Genomic DNA, 20,582 nt, shown 5'->3' on the forward strand with positions numbered 1-20,582 from the left:
GCAATATCTAGAACTGTATTTCAGAAGTGACAAATGATTTTACCTGCCAGAAGATTCCAGCACGTACAGCTATTTAGTTGTTGGCTCTTCTGGTGTACAAGAAGGTATTACACAAATCTAACTGCACAGACTGCAGAAGGATCTGCCATCCATCCAACCAGCTGCTGACTGTACAAAGTGAGCAACAGCAACATTACTAAACACAACTGCAAAGTAAGCCAGAAAAAGGTTTTATTTTATTAGGAATGGTACATTTAAACACACATAAGACTTTGGGATTAATTTACATACTTTTTCAAAAACGCTTCCCTTCTTTTAATGATACAGAAGTTAAAAAAATCATCTAATTCCAAATGATAAGAACAAACAGTATCTGCAGTGTAAATTTCTATTAATCAAAACAACTGTGCATTCAGGAGATTTTAAGAAATTACCCTCTTGACACTTTAACATGATTAAGTTTTCCTGTCACGACTGACTAAACTTTTCCTGGGACTTTTTTTTTTTTCCATTTTTTTTCTTCTTTTTTTTTTTTTTCCTGCTGTCATTACTAAAATAACCTTCCTTTCCATCAAGACTATGACTAGCCATACACACGTTATTCGGTATCATACTTTGGGGTATGAAAGCTATGTCACTTTTATAAACATCAAAAACATGGACATGCATATTGACATTTCTGTGCAGTTTTATGGAGTCACCTGTCAAATAAGGCCTCTACATACAATACCACATATACTGGATTCCCAACAATCCTGACATCTGGATGGTATGTCTCATTTTAACAGGAAATTCCAGCTTTCACTACTGCTTAACAATGTATTGATTCACTATCCAAATTAGCAATGTTCAACTAACCAATGTGTAATCCTGAAAGTCTGTTACAAATTAAGCATATTATCAAGATCATTTAAAGCTGGAACTTAAAAAGCCTGTTAAGCCAAGCAAGGGGGATAAAAGTGAACTCTAAATTCAGCTGGTCCATTCATTCTCACACAGAAAAGTAGCCACAGAACCTCAAAGGAATAAAATCTACGCTTCCTGTTCTCAGACTTAATACCAAGGACAAAAGCTATCGTACATAGTATTTTGGAAGTCAAAGGCCTTGGAGATGGAGGGGAAAGTAGGGGGCAAGAGAGGGAGAAAGCAGCGTATTGTCTCATCCCATTACCTCAGCATTATGTGTACATAAGATATCTATTATAGAAATGTTTACTAATAGCAGGGGGGAAAAAAATAAAAAAAGACTTCCCACTCCAGACTCACTGGAAGGAGAAAGCTGACAGCCCCTCCTCACAGAGATGGCCTATTTGATGACAGGCACTTTGGCAATGTAAGAGGAGGTTACCCTTTCATCATGTTAACTCTTCCCCTCCCAGTTCTCATCTATAATTTGTCTCAAGTCTTCAGGAAACTTGAATCAAATTAAATGCATTAATACACCTCTAAGAGCGGTTAACTACGGCTATGAGCAGAGCTCGACCTAGAACGAGATTTTCTTTTAGAAGAAGAGGGAGATGGGGAAGAAGCTAGCAAGCTGGAGCGGTGGCTTTTCTGGGAGTAACTCTTTTTAGGCGTACGACTGCGAGAACGAGAGCGGGAGCGAGAGCGGGAGCGGGATCGAGAGCGGGAGCGAGACCTGGACCTTGATCTTGACCTGGACCTGGACCGGCTGTCCGAGCGGGACGATCCTGTAGACCTGGACCTGCTGCGAGATCTCGAGTAACTCCTTGATCGAGATCTGCTTCTAGAGAAACACAATTAAGAGCTGTAGTCTCATCCCTACTAAATTAAAAAATACTTGGTTTCAACTGTCCTATGCATAGCAGTTAAATTTCAGAGTGCTGCTAGATATCTGTTACACTCTGTCACAACACTATCTTCTTAGGCCAAAGACAGCAGACCTGCCTAATAAAACATGTCTTCCTCTCACTTCTGATGGGAGAAGACAAATTAATTTTTAACTATTCAGAAGAAAAGCACAGAAATAGCAATTCATACCTCTCATATTTATTCTCTCAAGAAACAGCCAAGTAGATGAGTTAGGGTTTTTTTTCAAGATGCTAGAAGAGTCTCTAACAACATAGAACACCAGAACACTTTAAGGCCTAAGAGTTTAACGCCTCCTCTAGTTATCTGTCCCTTTTTTGTGAAAAGAAATGGATTTATTTTTGAGAGAGACAATAAAACAGCTGCAGCTAACATGTTTTTTTAATTACTGAACTGCAGAACTCGTTTGGGAGCAATGCAAGCAAGCTAACATTTTCTTTTATCCTCATTAAAATATTCCTTTCATAACTATGAGAAACACTTCACAGGACTATGAAGCAGCTTTCCATTAAACTAAAAAGCTTTTAATTATTAAAATAATATGGGTATTGGTAAAGTCCTTTAATTTAAATATCAGGTTTTATGATTATAAAAAGTATTATCCCCTTTCTCTCATCCCAAAGTGTTCTGTTTACCTTGTTTTCAGCAAGTTAGCTTTTATCTACATTTTGTTTACACTACTAGAAAGCATGCATCCCAAATATCACTGCAAGGTGGTATTTACCTTGGGGCCAGAGAATTAGATAATACTACTTTGGTATCAATACTACCCAAATCCATGCCCTCAGCAGAATTTTATCAAGTCAGGTGACATACCTATGCCTTCTGTGATCCTCAGTCAGCTTAATTCTGCGTCCGTTCAGCTCAGTGCCGTCCAGTTTTTCCAGTGCACTCTTCATATCACTGTAAGATGCAAACTCCACAACCCTGCATATCATCAGGGAAAAAAAAAACAAAAACCAGAAAGTTTCACTGAAACTGAAAAGGCAAGGAGAAGAAGTTTGGGCCATTTTCCATCTGTTGATTCACAGCTTGATATTTTATCTTCTGAAAGCTAATTTTTAACTTAGTTAACAGAAAGATAGGACACTAACAGTCCTACTCATCTCTACCCTTCACGTCTTCTTAAACATTACCAGAACTCTCATCTGCAATGAGATGGGAGAAAATCTAGGAAGCCACACAAACCTGCACCAGCTGTGGCAATATCTTTCAGTTCTCTACTAAACTGCATTCTAAGCTGTCCAAGAAACAAAATAAACTTGCAGCAGACTCTCCTGTTCTATTTAGATTTTAAACAGTGAAAAGAAAAATCCCCTCTTTTTAAAGGATTTTCCCCGAGGAAAAAACAAAAAACAAAACAAAAAACCAAACAAACCCAAACCCAACAGGTCTAAGTTGCATTTGCTTATAGCAGGCCTAGAGCACTGTTTTGCCAGCACAGGGACTCTAGTCATACTTCCCCTCTCTACCACTGTGTCGCGAAGGACCTTTGTAGTCTACAGAATCAAGAGAGGAGAGCAGGCACCAAGTATTCCCCGTGGAGACCAGATATGTTCATTTTCCTTGACTGACTGTTGAATCAGCACAAAGCCATGACAGACAGAAGGTATTTTAGCCTCAATAGTAAGATCACAAATGGTTATACATAAATAACTCTAGGTTAAAGATAGCACAACTCAACTGTTGAAAGGTATTCTTCCTTCCCTTTCTGCTTTGACACACTGGGCAGAGACTGAGTTCAATATTATTTCTGAACTGGTACTCACTGACTGTTTGTTAGTTGCTGTGGTGTGTTTTTTTATTTTAAGTGGAGAAATGTCAGAATCCAAGCAACACCTTAGATTCATGTTTCATTTCTTTCATATTACAAGGATCATCTTGCATTTAACAATTTCAGTTATCATACATAGACACAAAATTAATTTACCCTTCATTCCTGTTGTTTCTGTGTGCATCCACATAGGTGACCTCCCCAGCCTTTCTCATGACATCTTTCAAGTCCTGCAGCAAAAGTTAACATTTTAGCCTTAACCAGGACAAGTCAGAGAGCAGCAATACCCCCCCAAACTTTCTCTGCTAAACCTGCTTAATGTTTTCATATGTACATATAATTTAGGAAAGAAGTTTCTGAAATAGCATACTGTATAGAAAGAATCCCTCAGTTTTACAACTACAGTGAAAATACTACTTTCAAAATAACGCTGCATCCCAAACCCAGCTGTTAAGAAAAGACAATGCAAGAATTAAAATACCAACCAATTCTCTGAAATCAGAAGAAAAGCAACATAGTATTAAATGCAAATGTTCATGACTAACAACCCAGTTAGATGACAATACACAGACATATTCAGTCTATATGCTCACCTCCCCCAACTTCACAGCAAAATTAAATGCAAAAAGGAGTAATTGCTATTTAATTACTAATTTTACACCAGGAAAAGGTTTCTTTTATTTCACTTGAATCTGTCACATTATAGTGCCACATGAACAGACTTGTATTTAACTTAAGAGGCTAATGCAGCCACTCTAAAATTACTGGCTCAGCAGTAGGATAAAGTACAAACAAATAATGTAAAAGGTCACTAAAAAGCTAAACATTTGTGTAAGTCAATGAAGTACTTTTACCAAACAGTATCTGGTATTTTAGAATCCCAGACTACTTACCGCAACATGCCACAAGTGGCAGATGACATAAGAAGGTACCTTAAGCAAATTGTTGCTTGTCCAATACCTAGCTGGCCAAGAGGAACTTTCTTACATGAGAAAGGCAGAGTGATGGCTCATAGCAATATGCTTCACGGAGGTACCAGAGGCCCTGAAAGCACTGGACATAGTCTCCAGAGGTGGCTAAAGAACCCGAGGATGATCTGTGCTAGCCAATCGAGATCAAACCCAGGCAAACCAAGATCTAGATCGCCAAAAAACAGGAGTGTCATAGGAACCAAAAGGAAAATTCAGAACAGGCCAAACCCTAGAAAACCCCCAAATCTTTGGTTCTTTTTCCTCCACACAAGGAAAATGAGAGTTAGCTATATTAAGGTTGTTAGAAGAGGTTCAAAATGCACTTGGTTAGAAATACGCTTAGGGAAGAAAAGACTGCAAAACAAAAATCCCAAAAAACTTTACAGAATATAAGGCAGCTTAGTTTCATCTAGTATTTTAATTAAAATTCAATGGTTTTATTTTAAAAACTGGCACATGGAAATTAGTAGACATTTTCCTCATTTCACATGTACTTAACATTAAGAAACCTTACTAGCAAATGAAAAACAGGCCCTACAGCACCATTAAAAATAATACTGCAGCAACTTTATCCCAATTTAGAGAAATGAATGAAATTTCAATTCTGCTCAGGTCAGTGAATTTAACTGCACCAGGACTGGTTAAATCAAAAAGAAATTAGAAAATGTTCATCCTAATTTAGTAACTTTAAGCTTTAAAATTGAGGGCACCCCAAGCTTGCCACACTATATACTGAATTCTAACGATCACCATTGTAAAATATCATTTGTAATAGTAGAGGCAATATGATTAAAACGCCAACATTACTGCTCAAAATAGAGAAAGTGTGCATGTGTTACAAAAACGCTCAGAGTACTTGATATCATTACAGGAATTAAAGTTACCTGTGGAACCAGAGGAAGTTAGCCACTGGAACAGTCAGATTTTATCCTAACTTTACTCTTCTGGTTAACCTCAAACAGTACAATATCACCCTGTTGTCCTTAGCAGCAAGGGAAAATAAAGTGTAGGATAACCATAAACAGGAAACCCACATGTTAAAAATTGCATCTTAATGTAGCATATCTGCTTTTCCCAACCACTTGAAAATTCACAGGTATTGACAAACTAAAGCGGCTGGAAAGCTCTGAGCATGCAAAAATGTGTGTTTGGTAAAATAAGGAGAATTCTGACAGTTTGCCTACTACTTAGATCTGAGATTATCTATTAACAGTACCGTCAACAATTTGAGGAAACATATTTGAATACAAATTTTATTAGCGGGTCAGTGGTTTTTGATTTTTGTGTGTGTGTTGGGGGTTTTTTAATATCACAACACTGTAACATTTATGGAGAAAAAAGCTGTCAATGCATGAGGAGATGCACACACTGAAGAGGAAATTAGGTGCCTAAGTTTTAAAGCAAGGTTCCCTAACTGTTGCACTTGCTAGAAGCTCAGGAATTAGAAAGGAAGAATGATGTCACTACTGTTAGTACTGTTAGCTACTTTAATCTTGCTGTGAAAATAGCGTAGTTAAAAGAATTTGAAACACTGTAGTCAGTAACAAAGCACTATGGCTTCAAAAGTAAAGGAGGCTTGATATAGATGTTAGCTTCATATGTTTTCTGTTTAGGCAGGTATCAAGAAGTAGAGTCTCTTATACTAACGTACATGTTTAAAGAGAATAATTAAAACATTTAATTAGAATCCTGAAGATTCATTGGTAAGAAATCTGAATTGGGTGAGCTTCAGTCTAAAATCTAAGTATACGTAAAGCCATTATAAATATTCACAAGTAAGTTAGAGAAACACAAATTTGTTTTTTTTTCTCAAGTCACAATTTAACACCAAACAGCGTTAGAGGATTTATGTTTCTTTACACTCCATGCTAACTTACTTCCCTGGTCCCTACTGTCATTTCCAAGTGCTGTGTTTTGTAACAATCTCTTCATATACATAAACAGATAGCATACCCACAAGATACTTTGATTAAATCCCCTTGTGCATCACATCATGTCAGAAGTTGGGTTTTTTAGTTATTCAGTAATTAACATATCTGCATAATTATGAACTTTTGAACCTGTCAAGCAGAAGATAAACTTAGTTCAACCATTTATCTGCTGGACTGTACCCAAGCTCTTACAAAACACATCATCAGAGCTCCAGACAAGACAAACAGCCTCCTCTTGTGGACTCAGCTGCAAGATCAAGGGTTTGAATATTCAGTGAGTTCTGCTGCATCTTTCAGTACACTAATTAATGCACCTCTATTCAGAGAATACAAAGGTTAATGAACAAGACTAAACTCACTCACCTTTTGACAATAGCACCTGTTGTTATACCCTTAAAAACTTCCTATAGACTATAATACGCAAGAACGCAACTAAATGAGTTGATTACATTCATTAGTTAAAAAGCTGTTAAAAGCTAAAAATCAGCAAAACATTAGAAAGGGATGGGGAAAAAAATATAGGAAAGATGGTAAAAAAAGCTTCAAAATAATTACAGAAAACTTTTGGCATTTAAAAATATCCACAGTAAGCATACTTGACATAGTAGCTCTCCTAAGATTCCCTTTATTGTATTATCAGACTCCTAAACCATGCACGTCAAAAAAACATTTTGCACAACAAGAAAAGGCCACAACTTTCACTCAAAGGCATACACTTCCAGGTGGAACAATAGAATAGTAGTACTACATATTTTAAATGGATGTGATGCTTCAAGAATTCAGAAATAACCCAGTCTTCTGAACTTTTATCAGTTGGTAAACAAATGAGAATCAGTTCCCACCTACCAAATCCAGTTCTAAAACTATTTGCACAGCTGTGAAACAAAAGACTTTGAGTGTTTGTTTTATTAAGAATGGTTCAGTAGTTACAAAACCGTGTAACCCAAATAAACTTCAAAATCTCATCAGTTTCAGGATCCCTATCTCCCATGGTAGCTTGAGTCCTACTGACTCTCCTTGCCATGGCAGTCTGAAGCAAGTCCATGCTGACTGTTGCTCCTGGAACAATGTCGGGAGCTTTAAACGCACACATACTGCTTGTACAGCATTTTGACCAGAAGTTTGCTGCTATAACTAGATTAGGAAATTGTCTGGGTGCTAACTTTGACACTGACAGATGTCCAATTGCACCTGCATAATCAAACAGAACACCTAGCTCTTTTCTGTCAGATTTAATAGCTTCAAGGTACACTGGAACATCAAGGACTACCACTTTAATAAACACTGTGCCATCCATACAATGATCAATGTATTCCCAGACTGTGAAGCATGTTGTCATCTGTTTAGGCTGGGCACCTCCTAAAACGACACAGAGTTGAGACCTCCAGTGTCCAGAGGGCCCAGCCCAGTGGGTGGACACAGGAAATACATTTATTTCTACCCATAAACCCTGCACCCTTATAAATCTGTCTGCAAAGTTATTGTCTTTCTCTTTCTTCCCTCTCTGCTCCCATGGGAGAGAGAAACTCTCAAGATTTTTAACAATGGGGGAGTATCCCAGGCCTGAGTTACGTTTTTTTCCTGCACAATCTTGGCCTGTTTAGGGCTAATAGCAGGGTAAAAAAGGGGTGCAGTTCAGGCCTGGCCGGCCTGGCCAGCCTTGCAATGGAGAGGGGAGAAGAAAGAACCCTGGGGTTCTTGGTGAACCCCAGGTGGGGAGAAGGGAAGCACTGGAGTTTTTTTGATCTGGTATAAAGGAACTGCTATGCTCACTACAATGCTTTGCAGTCTTTGTAGTATATGAATTGATCTTCCATTTAAACCTGCCATGACTATCCAATCCATTTGTGTGAGTGTTATTCTTTTGCCCCTTTTGGAGCAACAGAGCTATCTGTCCCGCTCTAAACTAGGACACAGGCTAAATATTTATGATGGCTTTAGTAAGAAATTAGGCTGAGAGCAGTCTACTTACAGGGCAGGAAAATAAAGTTTAAAAAAAAAAAAAGGAAAAGAAGACATTAACTCACCTGCCAGCTGATACGGGATGAAAGGTTTTCAACTATGATCCTGTGTTCAGTACGAACAGGAGGTCCATATCGGCTAGAAGAGTTCAGAGGGAAAACAAACAAACAAAGTCTCCAGCATAAGAAATTTGTAACTTAAGAAATCTCATGTTTTCTAGAGTTTGCCAAGAGATTTAAGTATTTTCCTTGTTACTGGACTGCAGATTTGATTCTCTCTAGTCAATAATGTATTTTAGAGTCCACTACAAGAAGAGAACTGCTATTAGAAAGGATTTTGACAAGAAACTTTGTACCCAGGCAGTCAATATAACTGAGTATTTCTGATACACAGAAGTAAGTGCCTAGTAGAACAAAAATAATGTAAGGAGAGTTAGTTCAATTTTGGTATTTGGCAGGCTTGGCTCACCCAAATGGTTTTGAGTAACAACATAAAATGCAATTAAAAAAAAAGAAAAAAAGGGTCTCAGTTGGTAGGAGAAATTCTGCTTCATGTCAGGAAGACAGAGGCACACCTGTTGCTTTGGGGGTAGAAATAGTCTTTAATAAAATGAGAGCTTGGTAACTGGTTGCCCTGAAGTAACTATGGCACCTTAATGAATGAAAGCTGTTGTTTTTTCACTTAGTCAAAAACTGAAGACCTCCTAAAAAAAAAAAAAGTAAAGAAAACGTGGCTTGAACATGTTCAACAGAAGACATCTGGAAAGAATACTGCTCTTGCAGGTCATTTCTGTTTCCAATCCTAGTCATTCTGAATCCAAAGGGATCTGAGAATTGTGCCACTGATATGCAACGCAGGATTCTAACGATGGCAGTAGTCTGTGTTACTACAGAAAGATTCAGAATCAAGAACACTGACCTTAAGAGAAAATTACTCCCATCTTCTCCTCCCATAGAAACATAATCCTACGTTGTGCTTATTGATTTGTACACTGAAGCACAGGCAATTTCATTTCAGTGCATACCTCAAAGTGTCCCAAATTTTTTCAGAACATCCAGATCTTCCAGGCATTTAAACAGAGGTCCCAGAGTCCCAAAACTGGCAGGATGAGTCTCATTTTTCCATTATTGCAAACCGCAGTCTCTTCCTGTCTGGCATCGGCAGTCTGACACCATGAACATGACTACAACGTCAGATGCCCACGACCTTCAATCACACTTCCTACTTTAAAACTCCACTTTTAGCCTGGACCTCGGACCAATTATACCGCATCAAGGTTACTGCCACTAAAGAAAAAATAATCTAATTAGCATACTTGCATATGCAAATTAGATGTTCCAGACACTGGTTTGTAATTGGCAGCAGTTCTGACTTTGACACAAATGCAGAGGTTTATGTCAGTTAAATCTTTGTCTTTCCTCCAAACTCTGCTCTGCACAGGCCACAGCTATAAATGTTTCCACTGAGTAAGTTATTCTGTACCTATTTATTTCCCTTATGAGGAAAGGCTGAGGGACCTGGGTCTCTTCAGCTTGGAGGAGACTGAGGGGTGACCTCATTCATGTTTATAAATACGTAAAGGGTGAGTGTCAAGAGGATGCAGCCAGGCTCTTCTCAGTGATGTCCAATGATAGGACAAGGGCCAACGGGTGCAAGCTGGAGCACAGGAGGTTCCATGTGAACATAAGTGAAAACTTTTTCACTGTGAGGGTGATAAAACAGTGGAACAGACTGTCCTGAGATTGTGGAGTCTCCTTCTCTGAAGACATTCAAAACCTGCCTGCGTGCATTCCTGCGTGACCTGCTCTAGGTGATCCTGCTCTGGCAAGGGTGTTGGACTAGATGATCTTTCAAGGTCCCTTCCAACTCCACACATTCTGTGATTCACACAGGTAGATATAAAGTACTGAGATTCCACCAAACTACTACACTTTGCATATATGCAAATCTGAAGAACTTTCACCAAGTCCACCACAGGCTGGCACAGGGTTCACCGTTGGCTCAAACCACTGAACTGAACAACTCCATAAATACTGTATATTCACTACAGGTATCCTAGACAGGAGCTAAGTTCTGTTTCTCAGATTCTGTTGTTGAACATATAGGCCCTCCTTCAGCAAGCCACCTGATCAGTCAGCAAGCTTAGTTGATTGGTATTTAAACACTTCCACACGTGCTGGTATCTCCTGCCCTAACACTGTTTCTCAGAGTTCCTTTTGTATGCTGTGCTGAAGTAAGCATTTTGATAGCCATAGAACTGGAATTGTGAAAGCCTATTTCAGTGCTCTACAGTAATTCTCCTTAGCCTGTAACCTCAGTTTAATGACAAAAGCCTTAACAGAGAAGCTCTGACATTATTCTTTAGTGTTAAAAACAGGCAATCCAACTGCAGCATTACTCCTTCGCATCATTTACATAACAGTAGGAAGCAAGACCAATGCAGTGCCTACAACATGGAGAAGGAGCATTTCATAATAGGTTTATGAACCTTTTATAAGCCATTTAAACTACTTCAGTATCCACATTCTCTTCAGCCAGAGGAGGTAAATAATAGCAATGGACCTCCAAGGCTGGAGAACACAAAACTTCTTTCATGAAGCTATACAAGGAAACAGACCAGAATCCCTAACTCCAACCATAAGAAGAAAGCAGTATTTCAGCACACCTCTTCAGTTAGTGTGTCTGTAGGAAACAAGAGTATAGATCACCTACCTAGATCCGCTCTGTGACTGGTAATAACTGAACCGTTGTGGGAATCTGCCTCTTCCTCTTCGGGCTCGAGCATGCTCAATTGTAACCCTTCCAATAGGAACAAAAGGAGGTAAGCAAACAAAAAATAAAACATAAGCTTTAAGTATTTGTCACTGATTTCGATCTTTTACAACTGGAAGTACATATGCACAAACAAGAATGATCTTGCCCTTGCAAGCAACGATTCATACAATGGTCACTGGCATTTCTTAAAGACCCAGAAGAGCGGAATGTGACTCTTGTCTCATTTATCTCCCTCACACATTCATGGAAATTGCCACAGGTCTTTAACTCAGACTGAAACAATTCAATTCGCTCATCCAGAGTACAAGAGTCATCACAGAGGGAAAATGGTACCAAAATAAGCAACAACCACCTAATGACCTAAACCCAGCTTCCGTGATCAGAAGAAAAATCACGGCAACATAAAATTACTACAGTCCACATTGTTGCAAAATGAAGGCCAACACTCCTAATGATGAGAGGCATCATCAACTTAGTTTTTGAAGTCAACAGATAAACAGCAAATAAGTTCAGTTCAATTCTACTAACATTTCTAGTGACCAGCCCTCAAATTTGCTTTGTAGAAATAACTGCAAGTGGAAAAAACATCCAGCTCTGCTCAAAACCATCCATCCCCTAGTCCCAAAGATATTTCTGCTTGTTAGAGGAGACTGTAGCCAGGGTCCCACTGACTCTTCTTAGGTACTGTTACAGAAGGTCTATCTCACCAGTTCTGGCACAAGCTAATGCCCTATATGTGGATACAAAGCATGTCTGCTCTTAGAAGGAGATTATAGTATCATGCTTACCTTTCATCACATAACTCTTTACCATTTAGTTCATAAATCGCATCATCAGCATCCCTGTGGTCCTCAAATTCCTAGAAAGAAAACAGGAATAAGAATGTATTTTCCCTCATAGTATATTCAAATGCTAGAAAATGTGTTTTCTTTATGTATATAGTTTACATTTCTGCAGCAGGTACCAGCCAGAACTTCAAACAAGGAAGTCCATTCCTAGTACACTTAGGATTGACAAGTCAAGATGTTCTCATGTGGGACAACAATGTGCCCTTGTCACCAAGAGGTCAAATGGCATCTTGGGGTGCATCACAAAAAGGGTGTTCAACAGGTCTAAGGAGGTCCTCCTGCCCTTCCATTCTGCCCTGCTAAGACCACGCCTGGAATACTGCATCCAGTTCTGGGCACCCCAATTCAAGAGAGGCAGGGATCTGTTGGATCCAACAGAGCTACGAGGATAATTGCAAGAGATCTGTTGGATCCAACAGAGCTACGAGGATAATTGCAAGAGATCTGTTGGATCCAACAGAGCTACGAGGATAATTGCAGGACTTGAACATCTCTCCTACGATGAAAGACAGAGAACTGTGGTGGTTTAGCCTTGAGAAGGCTGAGAGAGGCCCTTATCAGTATCTGTAAATGTCTGAGGGGTACATGTCAAAATGAAGGTGATAGCCTCTTTTAGGTGGTGCCCAGTGACAGGACAAGGAACAACAGGTAAAAGCTAGAACACAGGAGGTTCCACTTCAACATGAAGAGACGCTTCTTTACAGTAAGGGTGACTGAGCACTGGAACAGGCTGCCCAGAGGTTGCGGAGTCTCCTTCTCTGGAGCCTTTCAAAACACGCCTGGGATGCATCCCTGTGTGGCCTGCCCTAGGTGATCCAGCTTTGGTAGGGGGATTGGACTTGATCTTTGGAGGTCCCTTCCAGCCCCTAACATTCTGGGATTCTGTGATTTGTGATAATTTCTTCTCTCTCCATCCAGAATTCCTTTGGCTTCCCTTAGTTGTTTCAGTGTAACTATTTTCAGGACCTAGATAAAATATATGAATTAAATTTCCTGTTTTATTGGAGAAATATCCAGAATACTTTTTGGGAAAGAGATGGGGGGATTACTCCAAAGCACAGAATTTTACATACAGCTTTACATACAGGGAAATCTGATCTAACAGCATGGGCTGATGAACTGCAAGCAAAAGCAGGAGAACTGTGTACTCCTAAAACTCTCTTAAGGGATCTAGGTCTGATTTGATTATTACTGAATTGGCAAATACAGTAAACTAGGAAAAAAAAGCCCTTCTGATCTTCCTCTGCACAAATTCAGCTCGCTATTCTCACAAAAAGGTGCCTATGTAAAAAGAGCATGAAACAATTCCCTCTTCAGCACTGGCCACCTGTGGGCCTGGATCAGCTATAACATGCAATTCCATACACTAGCAATGGAATCAGTCACTTTGGCAGCAACGCTGTTTTAGTCAGCCCGAGTAGCCTCTGCCCACTATCCATCCCACTGGCTCTTGGCAAAGCTCTTTGTACAACTCTGCAGGAAACTAGGTCAAGAAACTTATCCAGAAGAAAAACAGCACTTTGTGCAGGAAGTGGGGTGAAAAAGACGGTGTTATTTTTCAACTAGATCAGCTTCCCAGCTAGGCCCATTATGTGGCTGAACAACCATGGCAACACCATGTGAGGCAGTGGGAGAAGGGAAAGAAAGCAAGCCATGAGATTGAGCAGCTGGTGAGGGACTGCTTGAACTAACAGTGTGGATGAAGAAAAATAAACTGTGGACCTACAGTTTGAGAGCAGCAACCAACAGAGAAGCAGCTTCTCAAGTTGAAGAAAGTGCCTGCATAGCTGTAAACAGCTTTTCAGTAGCAATAGTGGCTTAAGCAATCTTCCCCTTTCTGCACTGAAATCTGGTTCTCTACCAAGATGAACCACTGCCATCTTAAGAACATTCAGTTAAGCTCAACATTTAGCATACACAATAGTTAGCACACACAACTCCTATGATTTCAGCTAGTTTCTAACAAACCAAATGTCTGCAAGTCTATCTAGTTTCGCATACAAGGTTTATAGTCTGAAGTGTGAAAACATTCTGCACTGCAATCTACAAAATTCAAGTAAATACAGTTAGTTTCAAAGATCAGGCAATTATTTGAATCAAGCACAATGAAACATGCTTTTAATGCTACAACTATGTTCAATGAAAAAAGCCTGGCTTTGCAAGAGGTTTTATAAATAACCAAAACCAAAGATGAACTGACAGCACAGAACAAGTGAGGTATCACAAAGGACAATGCTATTCAATATCCTCATAAACAACCCAGATGACAGGGCCAAGTGTAACCTCACTGATTTTTGTGGCTGATATCAAAGTGAGCAGAGAAACAGATATACCAGATGAAAAAAACAGCAGATAGACAGATCCTGATAAGCTGAAGGACAAGACCAGCAAGAACTGCAAGTTTTAACAAAACATATCTGTTAAGTCCTACTCCTGGGATCGACTAATCCTCAGAAGCAGAATGGGCTGGGGTCTGAGTGGCTGGAGTGTAGCTCTGCAGAAAAAGACATGGAAATCCTTGTGGAGAGTCAGCTAGGCATGAGTCAGCAGTGTGGCTTTGCTGCAATGAAAGGAAACCATGTCCTGGGCTGCAATCACTAAGAGAACCGCCAGCAGACCAATGTGACTATTTCGAGCTATTTGCTATTGGTTAGGCCACATGCAGAACGCTGCGTCAAGTTTTGGTTCTTCCAGTCAAGACATGGAAATATTGGAACAGGACCAGCAGAGGGCCACCAGAACTGATGAGAAGGTTGGAGAACAAAGAAAGGTTGAAAGAGTCATGTTTGTTCAACCTGAAAAAAGGCAGCTCAAATGGGATCCAGTCAGAATCTTCCTAAAGCTAAACCACAGTTACAGGGATGATGGAGTGCTTTCCTCATGTGGGTGCAGAGTGATACAGCAACAGGTAAAGGCAGAGAAAATGCTGTTCAGATGCAAGAAAAAAATTCTGCATCATGACAACACTTTTTTGACAGTTATAGGACTACTCAAGCCTATTAGTATGACAATTATTCAAACCTATTAACAAGCTCTGGGGAAAGGGAAAAAAAAAAGCCCATGACAAAACCCCGTTCTGCCTAGCAACTGGAGGAGAGGAAGGAAGATTGGCTGACTCAGGTCATGTACAGCAGTCACACAGAAGCTGTTCCTGATGAGTCGAAGGCCCTGCCCAAGAAGATAAGAGGAATGCTCAGAGAAAGGTGATTGAGCAACTGGAAAGGACACATTAAATAAACTCAGGCTCACATTTAGGTCAGCCATTTACCCCCAGACCTTAAGAGGCAGGTATTTACCCACTGGCAGTCAAGAAGAATTAGGTCATAATGCAGGGCAGTCAGGAAACCAGCATGCGTAGAAGTGAAGAAGTAATGCTTATATGAAACTAAAGGAGGCAAAGCCTGTGTTTTTGTTCTTCTCCCATAACCTCCCCCAAGGGATTGATCTTGGCAGGACAAATAGGTGTAAGCCTGCCATAGTGTGAGGGCAGTATCAGCCATTCCAGTTTGGACTCTGTGCTACAGAACAACAATTTCTCAGTTCTCAGGAGATAATTGCTAAGAAACAGCCTGATTGCAAGTCAGCTTGGAAACCTGTAAAGCTGTACAAATTTGGACAGTAGTTTAGAAGCTCTAGAAAGCAGCAGTAGGAAACTACGATCCAATGAATTGATCCAATAGTCTGGCAGACACCCTGTGAACACACTGATGGTGAACATGTGTCACTCTAGCTGCACATAAGCTATGTTGCTTAAATCTAGCAGCAAGCACTTATTACACCTTTTGTCTGAGCCACCTACTTTGCTTTTATGTCAAGCCATTATTTCGATAGGATCAAACAGACCAGGAGGAGAGAGAGAAACCTAAGTGGTTCTGTATAGTTTCTTCCACGTCAATACTTTGTCAAGTTTTGTGCTTTAAGACAGTATTTTTAGTGTCGTCAGAAATAATGGATAAAATTCAAATCCATGGAAGACTATGATCAGACAACATTATTTTATGTAGCTAGAGTGATTACCAAGATTTTGAGCACAACCTGGCCAAAACTAGGTAAAACTGTAATCCCAACACCTGAAAAGGAGTCTAGCATTATACAAATATAGAAATAGTGAGATAAATGGATATTTTCCATTTCCCCTTGGAACTATTATCCTCTTGGGAATCTTACCTTCTTCGGCATCAGCCTAGCAAGAGCAGCACCTGCAAGCAAGAGAACGGAAAAGACGGCACTACTTACCACAAATCCGAATCCATTTTTGAGATGGATTTCTCGTATGCGTCCATATCCTTTGAAGAATTTCTCCACATCCCGTTCCCGAGCGCGTGAGCTCAAGTGCCCAACAAAGACACGGCAGCCACTCATCTTAAGGTTGATGCTAGGAAAGAAAACAGCACTGTTTATCAGATTAACAGACTTAAACTAGGGTGATTAAGATGACTTTTACATCTCTGAAATCTTGGTTAAATAGGATTTGATTTTATTGTCTCCCTGGTTTATATGTTAAAAACACAACACCCCACAGCCAGAGAAATGAGAAAACACAACATAGAACTCCCACTTTTGTCCCTTCAAGTCCTACAACTGAATGGCATCTTAGATCTGAAATCATGTCTTGGCTTGCTTTTGTTTCACAGAGCATGAAAAACCTTCACTCAAAATTAATTTACTAGACTAACCGCAGTTTAAAAAACAAAAGAGAGAACAACACTGTTATGCTAATCATTAGAACAACAACAGAAAACACTCTTAAGACTTTTGCTTTCACCTGAAAGAATTGCTATGATAAAAGTTCTATTAGCACCTAAAAGATAAACTATAATCATCAAATTACTTATATTTGCCCTAGCTGTATTTTAACGGTTTATCAAGTGACCAAGAAACATTTTGTTATTATGAGATTTCAACAGTGGTATGAGATGGTTTGTGGAAGCTCCATCGTTTACCTTGATTGTGTCACATTCTCAGTTTACATGCTTTAGAATTATTTTTTTTCTTAGGACTGGTCAATATTAACTATTTGGCTCACTCAGTGAGCTTGTGGTTATACAAAAATCAGAGAATCCAGGCCACACGACCGGGATATACAATGTGATCTTCTATTACAATACTGCTCTGTAAAGCAGAGAGTAAACAACTTACCACCTTAGCTGTGAAAGCAGTTCAAGACGATCTGGATGTCTATTCTGAATTAGTGCGACTTACTGTTCTGTCTTAACACCCATTAGAGGCTTCTATTGATTAGCTTGTTTACCCAGGCTCACTGTGCCACCAGAGAAGTGCCAGCACTTTGCAAAACAGGGTACATGGCTTTTTGCAGGGCAAGGGGTAGAAGTGTAATGAACCACGACCTGAGGCAATAGCTATTTAATCGCCTTCACGTGAAAAGTTTTGTGCTTCCCCCACAAGAGGCTATGCTGCCCTTTGTAACCATTCCCTCTTTTGTGCTCACCCTTGCAGTTATATGCCCACACGGAAACCCAGTTCAGAGGACTGATCCAACTTCCTCGCTGAATGGCTAGTCTTCAGACAAATCGTTTCCCTGATGCACCCTAACCATACAAACACCGTCGAGGCCAGCAGTGGGTATTAAGGGAAAGAGATCACTGCAAAGAAGGACAGGCTTACGTAACTCCGTGCTTTAAAACACGACAAGTACGATCACTTTGGCAACAGCACTCATTTTGGGAACAAAACAAATGTGACGTTAAAACGACTGCACAGCTGCCGCACAACACTTTTAACTAAAAACCCCAACTAACTTAGTCGTAGAGAAAGGGTGGATGGAACTGCCTGCCTCAGAAACTATCACGGATACAACATTAAGACGCGCGAATTACCTGTCCATGAATTATTTACTAAAACATCAAGGAGCACAATGGATGCCGAGATCCGTATCGACATCTGTAATTCTCAGAGCTTCACACATTGTTCCCAGCACAATACAACCGCGTTTTCTCGCTTGTGGCTCACGAGATACCCTATACCGGCGGAAAGGCCCTCAGAAGGCATGGGCCCACAGCACAAGGCCATCTGCTTGTCCGCCTTTTTGAGGAGACAGGACGAGGCTGCGCTAGACGCGCCGCCGCCTCGAGGCAGATGGCCCCTCTCCTCGGGTTCGCCGTCACTGAGGCGCCGGCCCACCCAGCAGCGATCACTCCTCCGGCACTGTGGCGCCGGCTGCGAAAGCTTTACACTCATCTTCAAGCCTCAACGGCTCCCAGCCATCCCTCCGAGCAAAACGGTGGGGATCAGCCCTCCCTCGACAAGCCGCGGGGCAGCGATGAAACGCAGCGACCCTCGCGGCCTGCTGCCGCCGCACCTCCATTACGCAAGGGCCAGCGGCTGCTCGCCGAGCGCCTAAGCGGCAGCGCCAGCGAGCCCTCCGAGGGCCGCTTCCTTCCCTTCAGCCCGGCGCCGCCACAAGGAAGGCGAAGGCCAGGCCCAAGCTAGGCCCAGGCCCGTCCCCACCCGGCAGCTGGGCCCAGCTACATAAACCCTGCTCGCAACTCAACGCCCGACCCATCTCAGGCCCTCCCGCCACCGAGTGACCCAAGGAGGGGCGGACGCTCACCGTCACCGAGCGCTGGATCCTGCTAGGCCGTGAGGAAACGGCTCTTCCCGGCCGCGGTGGCAATGGCTGCCTTCTTCCTACGTGAAGCCGACACCGCCGCGCGCCCCCAACAGCCGCTGCGCAGCCGCCAACGCCCGACTCCAACTCCCAGCGTGCCCCGCGGCCGCCCGCCGCCCCCCGCCCCCGCGCCCCAGGGCTTGGGCGCGGCGGGAGGCGTAGCGCGGGGAGGCGGATGTTGTGGGGGTTAGAATGGAGAGCTTTAGCGGGCATCTAGCCCGACCCCCCCTGCAGTGAGCAGGGACATCGTTATCTGGGTCAGGTTTCTCGGAGCCCACTCCAGCCTGACGCTGAATGTTGGGCAACCTCTGGGCAACCTCTATCAGTGTTTCACCACCCTCACTGTAAACCATTTCAGCCGTATAGCTAATCTAAGTCTACTCTGCTTTTGTTTAAAACCACCCCCCCCCCCTTGTCTTGTCACAACAGACAAGACCCCGCTAAAAAAAATGTCCTGCTGCAAAGACTTATCCCCACCTTTCTTGCAAGTCCCTCTTTAATGGAAGGCCACTAAAAGGTCTCCCTGGAGCTTTCTCCAGCTTGACCAACCCCAGATCTCTCAACCTTTCTTCACAGCAGAGGTGTTCCATCTCTCTGATAATTTTTGTGGCCTCCTCTGGACCGACTCGAGCAGGTCCATGTCTTTTTTTCACACTGGGAGCCCCAGACGTGGACACAGTACTCCAGGGGAAGTCTCAAGAGAGTGGAATAGAGGGGCAGAATCACCTCCCTTGACCTGCTCGCCATCGTTCTCCTTGCAGCCCAGGACACCCATGCCATCCAGATGAGGATTCCTGAGGCCGGTGGCTTCTGTCCAGGAGGAGAGAGGTGCTAGAGGGGATGCAGTGTCCTTGGACAGGCTGTGGGCCTGGTTAGGGTGAGCTGTGAGGCTGGGGCCATTGGCTCAGGGGGAGGCTGAGGGGGCTCCAGTGAAGCCCAGGCTGAGGGATAAGGACGTGCTGGGAGCCACCACTTGCTATGAAGCACCCTGAAATAAATCACACTTCTGTCCCAATGAAGCAATGCATTGCCTATGCATCTCTACCGACCTGCTGCTGCCCCTCAGCCATTCTGCTCCATACTGAATTACCTATGACTTTTGACCAAGCCATGGCAAAAAAGGACAGCTATCTATACTGATTAACAAGTGGATGAGGGAAGGCATGCGTTTGAAGAGTTCATCTGAGGTGTTACATGTTAGTTCAGCAGCTACAGCTCTCCTGCCAACAAAAGTTCACTCTCTCACCTCTTCAGCACACGTAATTATGCTGCTTTGGATAAAACCAAAATACTGTTACTGTCGCTAACACCAGGGGGAAACCTTGGGTGGGGAAAAGTGGCTACTGAAGATAACAGGCTTCTGTACAAAGGGGCTGGGCAGAAGTTAGTATTTCCATGCATATACATACAACACAATACTTTTGTGGCTTTTTTTTTTTTGCCCAGTGCCTGAGATGTATTTATTTAATGGAATTCTTACAGTATAATTCATGACAGTTCAGTATAGCATAGCTTGTTACATCTTCACCACACAGACTCCTATACAGCTACAGTTTGTTTTGCCATCTTTCTTCCCTTGCCTGATACCGTGTCTGGATTTCCTGTTTTAACTTGGAGTAAATATCTAAATTTATGACACAGTATGTTAGATTCAGGCATCATTCACATTTCTTGCTCTCTGTTTATTCTTTAGGATGGAGATAAACTATGCATTCAACATCCATAGTAACCAGAATCAGTCTGTTTGGGAGGGACCCATTGAGATTATCTGGTTCAGCTCCCATGGGGTGCTTTTTAATATGTCCACAGATGGAGGCTCCACAACTTTTCTGGACATCCCAATCCAGTGTTTGACCACCCTTA

General features: G+C 41.7%; 1 protein-coding gene across 1 annotated transcript; it reads right to left on the reverse strand.

The window, feature by feature from the left end:
- Nucleotides 1-214: 214 nt before the first annotated feature.
- Nucleotides 215-18,787, reverse strand: LOC137453133 (serine/arginine-rich splicing factor 5-like). The gene is made up of 8 exons (XM_068162073.1): nt 18,663-18,787; nt 16,328-16,466; nt 12,032-12,102; nt 11,181-11,267; nt 8,534-8,606; nt 3,761-3,834; nt 2,647-2,757; nt 215-1,747 (listed from the first exon to the last, which is right to left on the reverse strand). Exons 2-8 carry the CDS (start codon nt 16,451-16,453, stop codon nt 1,456-1,458), a joined length of 834 nt encoding a protein of 277 aa, XP_068018174.1. The 5' UTR covers nt 16,454-16,466; nt 18,663-18,787; the 3' UTR covers nt 215-1,455.
- Between the last annotated feature and the right edge of the window lie 1,795 nt (nt 18,788-20,582).

The sequence above is a fragment of the Melanerpes formicivorus genome, unplaced genomic scaffold (assembly GCF_026170545.1).
Source record: "Melanerpes formicivorus ecotype bairdi unplaced genomic scaffold, bMelFor1.0.p_v2 SCAF_62, whole genome shotgun sequence".
In the NCBI taxonomy this organism is placed as follows: Eukaryota; Metazoa; Chordata; class Aves; order Piciformes; family Picidae; genus Melanerpes; species Melanerpes formicivorus.